Source organism: Neltuma alba, unplaced genomic scaffold, assembly GCF_004799145.2.
Source record: "Neltuma alba isolate B1F8T4 unplaced genomic scaffold, ASM479914v2 tig00005078_pilon, whole genome shotgun sequence".
NCBI classification, from domain to species: Eukaryota; Viridiplantae; Streptophyta; class Magnoliopsida; order Fabales; family Fabaceae; genus Neltuma; species Neltuma alba.
Window position 1 is genome coordinate 1 of NW_021633969.1, and position 11,942 is coordinate 11,942.

At 35.2% G+C, this 11,942-nt stretch overlaps 1 protein-coding gene across 1 annotated transcript; it reads right to left on the reverse strand.

Annotated features, from left to right (window-relative positions):
• Positions 1-488: 488 nt before the first annotated feature.
• Positions 489-8,723, reverse strand: LOC114746616 (synaptonemal complex protein 1-like; the record flags this gene model as incomplete). Its single annotated transcript, XM_028934846.1, is given in 16 exon segments — positions 489-585; positions 731-1,342; positions 1,470-1,853; positions 2,144-2,175; positions 2,177-2,266; positions 2,598-2,657; positions 2,764-2,863; positions 2,960-3,009; positions 3,096-3,297; positions 4,575-4,777; positions 4,951-5,037; positions 5,121-5,200; positions 6,955-7,035; positions 7,432-7,535; positions 7,637-7,809; positions 8,401-8,723. Coding segments are annotated over 16 exon segments (2,625 nt in total), but the record flags the coding sequence as incomplete, so codon positions are not given.
• Between the last annotated feature and the right edge of the window lie 3,219 nt (positions 8,724-11,942).

Below are 11,942 nucleotides of genomic sequence, written 5' to 3' on the forward strand. Positions count from 1 at the left end.
AAGTCCTGTTACTGGAGTCGAGTTTCTCTCTCACTGAGCAAACCTAAAGTAATTACTATTCTCCATGTCTGATGAACTTTAATGGCGATTTAGGTTGGTGACAGGTGAATTGAGGAACTTTTACCCCACATTTCATAAAGATTTGGTGCCCGTGGTGAAAAAATGACTTTGCACTTTACCAAAGGATATATGTGAGACATAAAAGAGCTAGTTAAGATGTGCTCATATCATAGGTTCGGTTTTCCATTTGGCTCTAAAAGTTTGGTCACTCATAGAATTGAATGGAATGGAGAGCATCAGTGTTAATCATATGCAAAACCACATTGAAAACTAAATATAAGAATAAACTTCCCTAATAATACATCACAAGACTAAAGCTATCCCAATAAATACTACAATTATTAAGTTGCTTGAACCACGGACTAAAATTACAATCCCACCTATAGCTAAATATTGACAAAGCCAACTAAGTATATACAATATGATACCTGACAACCAGAGAAGAGAGGACAGGAATAGCCAGAGAGAAGGCTCACAACAGAGGCTTTAGCATCCGCGGCCCAACTGGAACACTTCATGGATGCTCTATGGGCCACAAGCATGTATCACATGCAACTGCCAGGATAGCACCTATCACCCGACTCATTTGAAGGCAACCCTGAATGTCCCCCGTTTGGACGGGCATCGGTAGTTAAAACACAAATTTCATCAAAATACCACTGCCCATTACCCAAGAGGATCATCTTGAGTGGCTTCGGAATCTTCATCCATGGGATTATTATCTTGAGTGGCTTCGGAATCTCCATCTTCCTCAACATGGTCATTACCTCTAGTCTCTGCATCAGATGCAGATCCACTTTTTGATTTGAGCATCATTGTCAGTTTCGTTTCTGCTTGAGTATCTGAATCAGGCCGAGTACCACCTTTTCCTCTCTGTTGATCACAATCATTCACAGAACCTTCAAATTGCTCCCTCAGATCAGGAGCAACAATGCCAATCATCTCGCTAAGTGCTCGGAGTTCAGAATTCCATTTAGTAGCAGCAGCATCTGGAGTACTCTGAGACTCTGCCACTGGATGAATCGAATCATCCCCAGCACCTTCATTGTTGTCCCTGCTCCTTTGAGAATCATTTTCTCCATGCACAGAAGGCGCTGTGCTGCAAGCCCAGCTACCAGCAACTTCAGAAGCTAGAAGATCCGCAGTTCTGATTGTGCCTCCAGCTTCAGTGTCCTCAACAATGGTCTTTTGTGTGTCCACATGAACTTCCCGACAAGTTGTTTGACCTTGCTCCTCAGTGTCTTGAACATTCATATCGTCATCAACTGCATTGTTTCCCCAACTAAAGCAGGATCCTTATTCAAATCAACTTTTTGTTCATTATAATTGGCAGGACTTTGAGTTTCAAGTACACGTTCAGTGTCAACAGCATCTCCCTCCTTCAAAGTGCCACCCCATCATGTCAGAACCAAACAAAGCCATCTTTGGCACCATGGTCGTGATCTGCACTGGTGAATTCTGCCTCTTGTGTATTTTGGCAATCTTCACTCCTGACATCGCAATCATGCTTCTCGGTTACGCTGGCCTCATTGCTGGATGTTTCCGCTTGATCTCCAATATGCTTCTGTGCAGATGATGTCGATCCAGCCTTGGCAGAACTTTTAGCATGGTATGCAGCAACTTCATTTCCTTGACCTGAGTTTCCACCATGACTACATCCATGTCAATAAGCATTCTCATAATTCTCTTCATCTTCTAAGGTTCTCTGCATTGCTTTCAATTGTTCCTGCTGCTTAGCAAACAGTACTTGTATCTCCTCGGTTGTTGAATAAAATGCTCGTAGCTGTGTTTCCCTGCATGACAAGCATCCAGCCTCAGTTTCTCTAATCACTTCAAATTTCCAGGGCTTCAGCAGCAAAATTTTAAATCTACCATCGTGGCAAAGAACAAGACAAAATGTAAATGTTGCACAGACGTCCATAAACTCAGGACTTGACATCTAACATGTATGCGGGGAGAGTCAAATTGTATGCACGCAAATCAATGCAGTATATCAGCAAGACTGATTCACAATATAAACTTCTGAGTTTTATCAAATACATGTTATCCAATTATTGAAATTTCCATGCTCCAAAATCTTTACCGAAGCATGAGTTTTTCCCTGGCAGCTTTAAAACCTTCGTCTCTCAAAATCAAGATCCCGTGCTGCAGCATTCATTTCAAGCTCAAGAACAGAAACCTTAGCCCATGCTTCTTCTCGAGCTGCCTGCTACCGACAGCAAAAATCTATCTCAGCTTGAAAAAGTGCACTAGAAAAGCTAAGGAGTAAGCTATCAAAGTATTAAAGAATAGGAAAGGAAAAACAAGTACTGGATAGCCAAGACAAGATAACAAGACTCAACCACAAGATTCTCTCTTTTCCAGGAACAAGGCACTCGTAGCTTCTGAATCATGGGTCTAAAAGCATCATGATACTAATTACTTTGCAGTTTCATTGAATGACATTGGTAAGTTTAGCAGAAGTTAAGGCAGATGTATTTTTATTAAAAACTCGAAAAATTTCTTTGTACTGTATCACATAAACTTCTTATCTCTACCTTTTCACTCTGAAGCTCTTTCTTTAATCTTCTTGTTTCCTGCTCAAGTTCTTCTACTCTCTGATCCAACATTCAACACAACAAAATGTATGAGCATATAGTTGCAGCTAAGTATCAACCAAATTGTTGCAAAAAATAAGATACTGAATTTTAATAATCAAATTGCCTTTATATGATTTGCTGAAGCAAGCTGCTCATCATGAACTTGAGTTTCCAACTGCCGGACTTTATTATCAGAGACAACCACCTTTTGCCTGGTGTCCTCCTGCAAGCAGAGAATGAATAAAGGATAAAACTTCAAATGTTCAGGGCTCAGAAAAACTTTGACTCAGGCTAACTGAAGCAAAATGAAAATCTTACCAAGCTTGGACCTCAAGGTTTCAACTAGCAAACACCTTTCCCTCTCCAACTCCTGCAATCGAATATAAAATAACAATTTGAGTGTCCTAATAACAAAAGAGTTCCTCACTGATTTAGTCAAAAAATAAAATCTAGAACCTGCAGCTTCTTCATCGATTCTTGTAACTCTCTTTCTCGTCTTAATGCATCATCAGAGAATCGTTTCAATTCCTCTTGAGCTTCAGATTGAACTCTATGTACAGCAGCTTTCAGATCAGCTGCAGCCTTTTCTCGCTCTTCTTTTCGCTGACTTTGTTCTTCATGTAATTGCTCCTCAAGTTCAGCTATATTTACCTTTTGACTGACAAGAAAAGGAGATTATTACTGAGCTGTCCAAAAATTAATAGCACTTTTAGCCATCAGAGACAAATGAGGGAAAACAAACTAAAATATAATCCACCACCTAAGAGCAATCAAAATTTGCAAAGAAACATGTTCGAAAATACAAATCCTTGAAGCCTGGTAACGAGAGAGGTTTTCAGAACATGACACATAAACACAAGAAAAGAAAGCATATATGAGCACAGACATTCACCGAAGGGTGAAATCTAATTTACACCCTCTCAACTTTTAGGGGAATTTTAAGTTTGGCGCACCAAATTTAAAAATTTAGACTACAGATGATTGAACTGCATTTGTCACAAGACCAAGAATTTAAAGATCCTGTTATTCTTTCTCCAATAATTCTAGCTGCAAAAAACCATGGAAGTTTCTAATTGTTCCCTGATTTTCATATATTAAATGCCCATCAAACGTGAGTAAACAGTGATTAAGGAGTACTAATATCACCATAAGGAGGAGAAAAAACCAATAGCTTTAAGTTCTCTGCAAATTTCAGGTACGGTTTCACTTATGTTCCCTTGCCATAAGCAAAGAAGGAGAGCTAGAGATTCCACTCAAATTGACATTAAACCACAATTGAAGGCCTCAACAGATCTTCTGTTGACTGGTAGAGAGAACAGAAAATGAAAAATGAATCACGGCCAATAATGCCATCAGAGGAAGATGAAAACAATGAACCTTGAGTTTCTGATGAGATATGGAAAATTGTATTATGAGGAAAAAATGATGTCCCTTTAATTATTATACTTTTTTCAGCAAGTGGCAGAATGTCTTAAGCTTGTAAGCTTGTATGCCAAACATCTGGAAAGAGGTAAAAAGGGGCTGCACAATGATCTCTGTAAAAAGCATTCCAATGTCATTGCTTCTTGTAATTCAAAACTCAAGACAGAAGCAAACCTTAACTTGGTGCCCAGCAGATTCAGCACCTTCATTTATCTCATAGGTGTACAAATTTTATACACCATCATAAAGTCCAGAACCAAAAATATTTTTAAGGAATAGTCAGCCTCTAATACAGTAGGAACTCTCAAATCCCTATATTCTTAGCCAACGAAAAGAATGAAACGTATCCCAGTACCAATTCAATTTTGTTTTAATAGGCCATCACATCATCCAAAATTTAGTCATGGGTAGTTGAAACTGTAGTTAATTACATCTTAAATCTTGTCATATTACATCTATAACCATTACTAAGAATTATTAATACTAAATCCATAGGAATAAAATAAACCCTACCTACTTATTATGGCATTTGCTTCATTACACGACTGCATAGAAGCATTAAGCCTTTCATTTAAGTCTTCCACAGCATGCTTTTGTTCAGCAGAAACTCTGTTGATTTCACCTACTTCCTTCTGTTTGAGATCCACCATCTGCTGTAATTCTTTCAATTGATCAAGGTAAGATTTCTCAACGGACTCTCTGACTGATTTTAATTCCTGAAGAATGGAACATAACCTTAGTTGGTATTGTAGCCTATATTCGTAGAAGAATAAGTAGAAACCATCATCAAGCACTTCAAGAATCCATACACCACATGGTTAGTTGTTAAACATCATGAGTGTAGCTTATGAAACAAGCAGAAAGGTAAAAAGAACTAACAATAACATACACTTCCATGTTGCTCAACAGCTGCACGATTTTTATTACGCAGAGTCTCAATTAATACAAGCTGATCTTCTAACTGCTTTCTTAGTTCCTGCAAACAACAATACAGGATAACATCAAAGAACGAGAGGTGCACCACTCCCTAATACTGTAAATATGCTAAATGAAACCCACCGTGTTTGATCTTTGGAGCCTTCGAAAATCATCAAGTGATATGGGACCCTCAGGAGCACCGATTCCTATCCTTTTAATCTCTTGTTTTCAGAAACAAATTCCTCTACATATTCAAATAGAAGAAAAATGGGCAGAAAAGACAGGAAAGTTAAAACAACAGAAAATATATACCAAAGTGAAATATAAATCCAAGTATCATTTCCTGATCATCAAATATTAAGAAGATAGCACAATGCGTAATTTTATAATCACACAGATGCACAGCAAACCACGAATCTTATCATATATCTGAAACTTTAAACCAATATTGATAACACGCCAGGTCAGCTGCGTCCTATAATAACATGTAGCAGAAAAAATATGCTACAACTGAAGGAGAGTTTAAATTGGTCAAACAGAAGCAAGATAGGGGGTTCATAAAAGTGCAATAATGGAGCTACATTTGGTTTTCAAGGGGTGACTCCTGCCACCCAGAAAAAAATGCATTTATATGCATGATACATGTAGAGGCTTTGCATCCTTTAAACTTACCGTCCCTTCCCCTCAACGCACCAAAAGAATTAACTTTTTGGCACAAGGCAAACGACAATCTTGGACCCATTGCCCATCCAGTTTCAACCAAACTATGAGACCATTATGGCACCAATCAGCTGGCCCCTTAGTTTGCATAGCACCAAAAGTTGATAGAATATGAGACCAATCCACAAGCCTTCATATAACCATTTAATAATGACTATAAAAATTATAGACTAATATTCAGTTAAGAACCAATTCCAAAAAAATCTATTTATATGTATAATATGTACATATACTAGCTTTTACCCCTCTAAATTTACAGTTCATCCCCATTAACTTATTGGCATGAGGCAAATAACAATCTTGAACCCAGTAAGATGTAGTTTCAGCCAAAATAATGATCATAAAAATTTATAGAATATTATTCCATTTTGAAATTATGAATATTGTGTTAACACCAAATAATTTTCTTTTTTGGTTACATGGTAATCCCAAATAATATCTTATCAATGCTAAATATGTAGAACTTTTACATTAAGACAATTATATTTATTATGATGTTGTTATATTTTTCTACTCTTTAGCAAAACTAATGTAGGTCCATGTGTCAACAAAGATCACGAAAATGAGTTAATTGAGTTACTAAGATGTGTCATGATCCAAAATCTGAGCCTAAACCAATGGATAAGCTGACTCAATATAACTCAGTTTAGCAAGCCTGAAAATTTGTGGAGGAAAAAAATGATTTTTCACTGTCATTTCACATCTCCTTCGTATAAGGAGAATAGGAGATATGCTACATATATTATACGTATATTTGATAGATGTTACAAGATGAGACATTATTTCTAAATTTCTGTAAATCACATTATTATATTAGTGCAATGAACATTTAAAATAACATATTTTGATAATACTGAATAACTGAATCTTTTCCCACATCCCCCCCCCCACTTTAGAATGATTGAAGCACATATGCCATCATGCCTAATTCAAGGAGCTAATGCATGAATCAGTTGTCATGCATATGTCGGTTAATTTATCAGCCATGTGTCTAGCATCTGCCAGTTGTGTTAGTGCTGCTCTAAGTTCATGACTAGGGAGTCTTGGTTTAAGATGGTCCTGAATTATGAATTTATATTTGGAATTCTTTCCCAAAATTACTACTAAAGATCATTCTCCTTTATTTTCCTTTGCCGTCCCTGACATCTGATCAAATGTCCAACGAGGAGCCAGTACTCAAATTGAGCATAGTGCAAAGTATAATGTAAGAATGAATTGAATTATTGAATATTTGTGCTCCGGATCACATAATTACCTGCTTTTCTTTTAGCAGCTCCATTATCCAGCGAAGAAGCAGACTTGAGCACCTCTCGAAATACAAAAGCAAATGCAACTTCTGTATGATAAAACAGAACCTTCAATAATTTAGATAGAGAACACACATGTATCCCCAAAGCCTCACCAATATACAGACCAAAGGCAGAGAATACTTTTTATGTCTCACCAAAGAAAATAAATAGACAAATAAATAAAGATAGACCAAAGGCAACAAATTTCTACAGGCAATTTTTCAGCATGTAACAAGAAAATCACAGTAACAGGTGAAATGCGGAAACAAAGAACAAGATCTCGAATCAAATGGCTAATAAATATTTTTCAGGAAATAATGTATTATTAAAGAAAACTAAAAGATGGAATACACTAAAAGCAGTGTGCCAGCATACAAAACTGAAAAAATAGCCAATTAGATAGAAGTTATAAACACTGAGAGAATTGGAAGATTAACTGTTACCATGCTGAGGAGGAGCAGCAAATGATATGATATCTCCATGACAAACTTTGACAGCAGTACTGTTCTTTTTTAGCCTCTCCCAGTTGAGATAAGTTCCATTTGTGCTGTACAAGGCTTTGCAAGAATCAGAATATAAGAAGAAAGAAAAACCGTGCTCTTCCGTTTGGTTAGAAAGGGGATGGGGGGTGCAGGATATGAAAATCACCTTGTATCTTTCAACCAAATTGATGCCACGCTCTCCATTTTTTCATTAGTGCCTTCCGTTCTGTATAACATGCAATGTTTAGCACTAACAGCAGGAGAATCAATCTGGAAGCGCATATCCTCTACCACACGCCCAATACAGTGCTCATTGGCAGTTAATAATATATTAATACCCTGGTTACAAACTTTCAATCAGATAAAATGCGCAGGTGTAATAAATTGTCGAGCAAAGATAAACTTAACATAAAACTATGGGCCAAAGCCAAATTGACGAAAATACGAACTCGAAATTCCGGTTTTAAAACCCTCACAACTCTTCGGTCTTAAGACATTTTGCCTCACAATATAGTTGATTCAAGATGTTAATGATGTTTAAAGCTTGGACAGCTCTCACACAATATACTGAATACTTCAAATATACAGTGATTTCTACTTCTACCTATTCATCTTTTCATGGAAAAGCTTTAAGGATGGTGCAAAATCTACTTTTCATTTGCATTAACTGTATGTGTAACTTCTTAAAAAGATCGAAAGAAACCAATCTTACTTCTTTCTTTAAATAGGCCAACTTCCTACTTACTAATCACAACAGAATCTCAGTAATGGCAGCCTGATAAGGTCATGAAAACTTTAATACACCCATCCACGAGTCCAAAGGAAAGACAGAACCTTTTAGAACAGCAAATTATATAAAACGTTGAATAAAAATCTACAATTAACCAGAACGAGAGACTGATGCAATTAATAGTAATGGGGTCATGCAACCTGTTGCCTTTTACGAGCGTTGTTAGAAATAGCAGTAAGGACGCCCCAAACGCTAGGATCGAAGTTCTGAAGAGGCTGGGAAGCAATCTTGGAGGCAACAGAAATGATGAAATCTTTGGGGCTGGCTGGCTTCGTCGGAGAAGTGTCACTAGTGTTTGGATTACCAGGTGATGGCGCCGTGGCAAGGTGGCAAGAGCCAGTCTCAGAGACTTTGTCGCCGCGTGTCGGAATTGGTGCAGGGGTCACCGGACTCTGGTCCTCTACCGCCATGAGAGAAGGGGGAGGGGAACAGAGAATTGGCGGGGATTTTTGAAACCCTAATACCAGGTTTTGGGGCGAACTGAAGAGGTCAATGTCAGCAGGGTGTGTTATGGTTTGGGGTGTCAATCACTCAAACACCCCCTCTAAAAACCAAAACCATGGTTTTGGGTTAAAACCATGGTTTTGACTCCAAAACCATGGTTTTGGAAAAAGCAAAATTTTTTTGCTTTTGGAGAAAAAAGGGAGAGTGTGAGAGCCTATATGATATATATCTTGTTATTTTTTTATAAACATATTTTTCGATAAACATATTTAATCTTATATTTTATAAATATATATACACATTAATTATTTATTAATTATATTATCTTATGTATTATTAATTATGTTGGTAAAAAATATATTATTAACAATTTTATTCCTTCAAATTAAAATATATCATAAAATCTATTTTTTCTGTAATTATCATATTAACTTATGTCTTTTTTTTAGTAATTTGTATATATAAAAAGTGCTTCTGATAACAACTATCCAAACACTCTCACTTCTCAGAATCACTTTTTTACAAAATCTATTCTTCACAGAATCTATTCTCTCCAGAATCTATTCTCCAGAATCACTTTTCCCAACCACGGTTTGGTTTCATCCAAACACACCCTGAGTCTAGCTTCTCTTGGAAGCCTAGCAGTTTTCTGGGCGATTATAAAATACTGGTAATAGTCTAATTTTTTTATTTTTATAATTGGCATGACATCCAAATTTAGTAAAATTTTGTTAACTTTTATTGTTATAATTGATCACATGTTATCTTAATATTTTTATTCAAAGTAATATATTAAAAATATTGATAATAAAATAAAATCAATCAAGTTTTATGTGTGGCTCGATATTGATTAAAAATAGAAGTGGTGGATAGTAAAAGAAAAATTATGTAAATTATAAAAATTTAATTAATTATATAGAGAATAGGAAAGTTATATTATTGCCTTTCTAACTTTAACTATCCTCAAATTATTCATTAGCCTTTTTTCATTATTCTTTTTTGCCAGATTTTTCTTTATCAATCTAATATATTTCTAGACTATTTCCTGTATTATTTTAATTCATAATATCTTTTTCTCCTTTAACCAATAAGGAAACCTGTTTGTCGATATCCTTTGTTATTTTTCTAAAACTCTTTATGTTTCACTATTCATTAAAAAAATCTCACATTAGATTATTTAAATAATCTATTGTGTCCATTAGGTCTAAGTCTAACCATGAAGATGAATTCGAGAATCAGTGTTCTTAAAGCATTGTAAAGAGAATGGAATTGAATACAGCTACTCTACGCCATGAACATCATAATAAACTGAAAAGGAAAAATTACAAATAAAGACTTCTAATATGTAAAATTGTAATTTGGGATCCTTCATTTGGAAAATAGTAAATAAGGATCCGGTCCTATTTTTGCAAATATGAAATCGTAGTGAAATGTCTGAAATGCCCTTCAGCCAAATGACAAGTTAACTATGAGAAATGGGAAGTTCACTTTAGCGAATGAAAACTTCAGTAGACCAAATCACAACTTGGCTGAGAATATACCAAATAACAAGTTGACTATGAAAAATGACAAATTCATTTTAGCGAATGAAAACTTCAGTTGATCAAATCACAACTTGGCTGAGGGTATGTCACATGACGAGTTGACTATGAAAAATAACAAGTTCATTTTAGCGAATGAAAACTTCAATTAATCAAATCACAACTTGGCTAAGGGTATACCACATGACGAGTTGACTATGAAAAATGACAAGTTCATTTTAGTTAATGACAATTTCAGTGGACCAAATCACAATTTAGCTGAGGGGCATTTTAAACATTTCATATTTGCAAAAGTGGGACCTAGTCCTTATTTGCTATTTTTCAAATTAAGGGTCTCACAAATTTACATATTAGGAGGTCTTTATTTGTAATTTTCACAGTATGGAATGATATTGATTTTTTTTTATATTGTCATTACGTTGTTGATTCCAACACAGTTTTACAAATTGATGGATATGGAATGTTCTCCTCTGGTTAAAAAAAAAGATATGACATGTTCTCATTCATAATTACAAAAAAATTGAGGAAACGCTTTTATCATGGAATTGTTTATCATAATAGATCATCCACGGAGGAATTCTTGTGGGAAAATAAAACAATTCCGAGGACAGCATTTTTTTTTCTTTCCAAATGCCATTGTGTTGTTCTTTTCTAGATTCATACTACAAGACTCTTGCAACTAGATGCTAAGACATTATTAACGATTTATTATTATGATGGACAATTTTCTTTGAAACTCCTCCACAAACTTCTTCAACTATCAATGTCACTTAGAACGAAATCTTATCTTTGCTTTTTAATCTTTCTGTTGTTGACTTTAGGATAATTCCAATGTCAGTTTTTTTATAATAATTTCTTAAAATCTCATTTTACTTCGCTAACCATTTGTAACTTGTAAATTGAGATATTTTTTAAATATCATTTTATCTTTTCATTAAAAAAAATGTCAAGTTGAACTTGTTTATAGGCTTATTCAAATTAAAGAGGAGATAATTTGAATAAAAAGAGAAAAATGGACAAGGAAGATAAATATTTGTCCTCATGGAAGAACAAAAAGTCCAAGAGGTTGTTTGAACTGGCTTTCTTAACCCCAAAAGTTCCATAAAAATTCCAAAAGCCATGAGCCGAAATCTTATGTTTGGATTGGTATTGAGGTCAAATGATTTGTTTTCTTTTTTAAAAGTCAAGTTAGACCTAAAGCAATATTTTGGAGCTTTTAATATTACAAAAGCTAAATAGTTATTCAAATTGACTTTTTAACATAAAGTTAAATTATCTACTCTCTTTGAAATCGACTGCTTTCTTCTTAAAAATACTCTTTTGTATATTCATATTTTTCCTAATCGTAAGATCTGTATTGAGATGAATTGTGACGAGCTGTCAAAATTCTTCACAATAAATCTTCAGTTAATGTTGAATGGCAGAGCTCTTTTATTCTTTTTGATATATTTCGATTAATTGAATTAATGTCATTCATTCAATTTTCTTTAGTTGCTAGACAAGGAAATAGAGCTAACAATTTTCTTGCAGCCATTGGAAGAAGTGAGATGGGATTCTATGGATGGCTAGCGATAGCATCATCTCATCTGCAAGAATTTTTGGATGCTAATATGATTGCCGGCTAAAGGCTTGGATCATGAAGGAGGAGGTTGATTTGTTTCCAAAGCTCTGGACCTTGTTTTCTCTTTTTTGGTGGA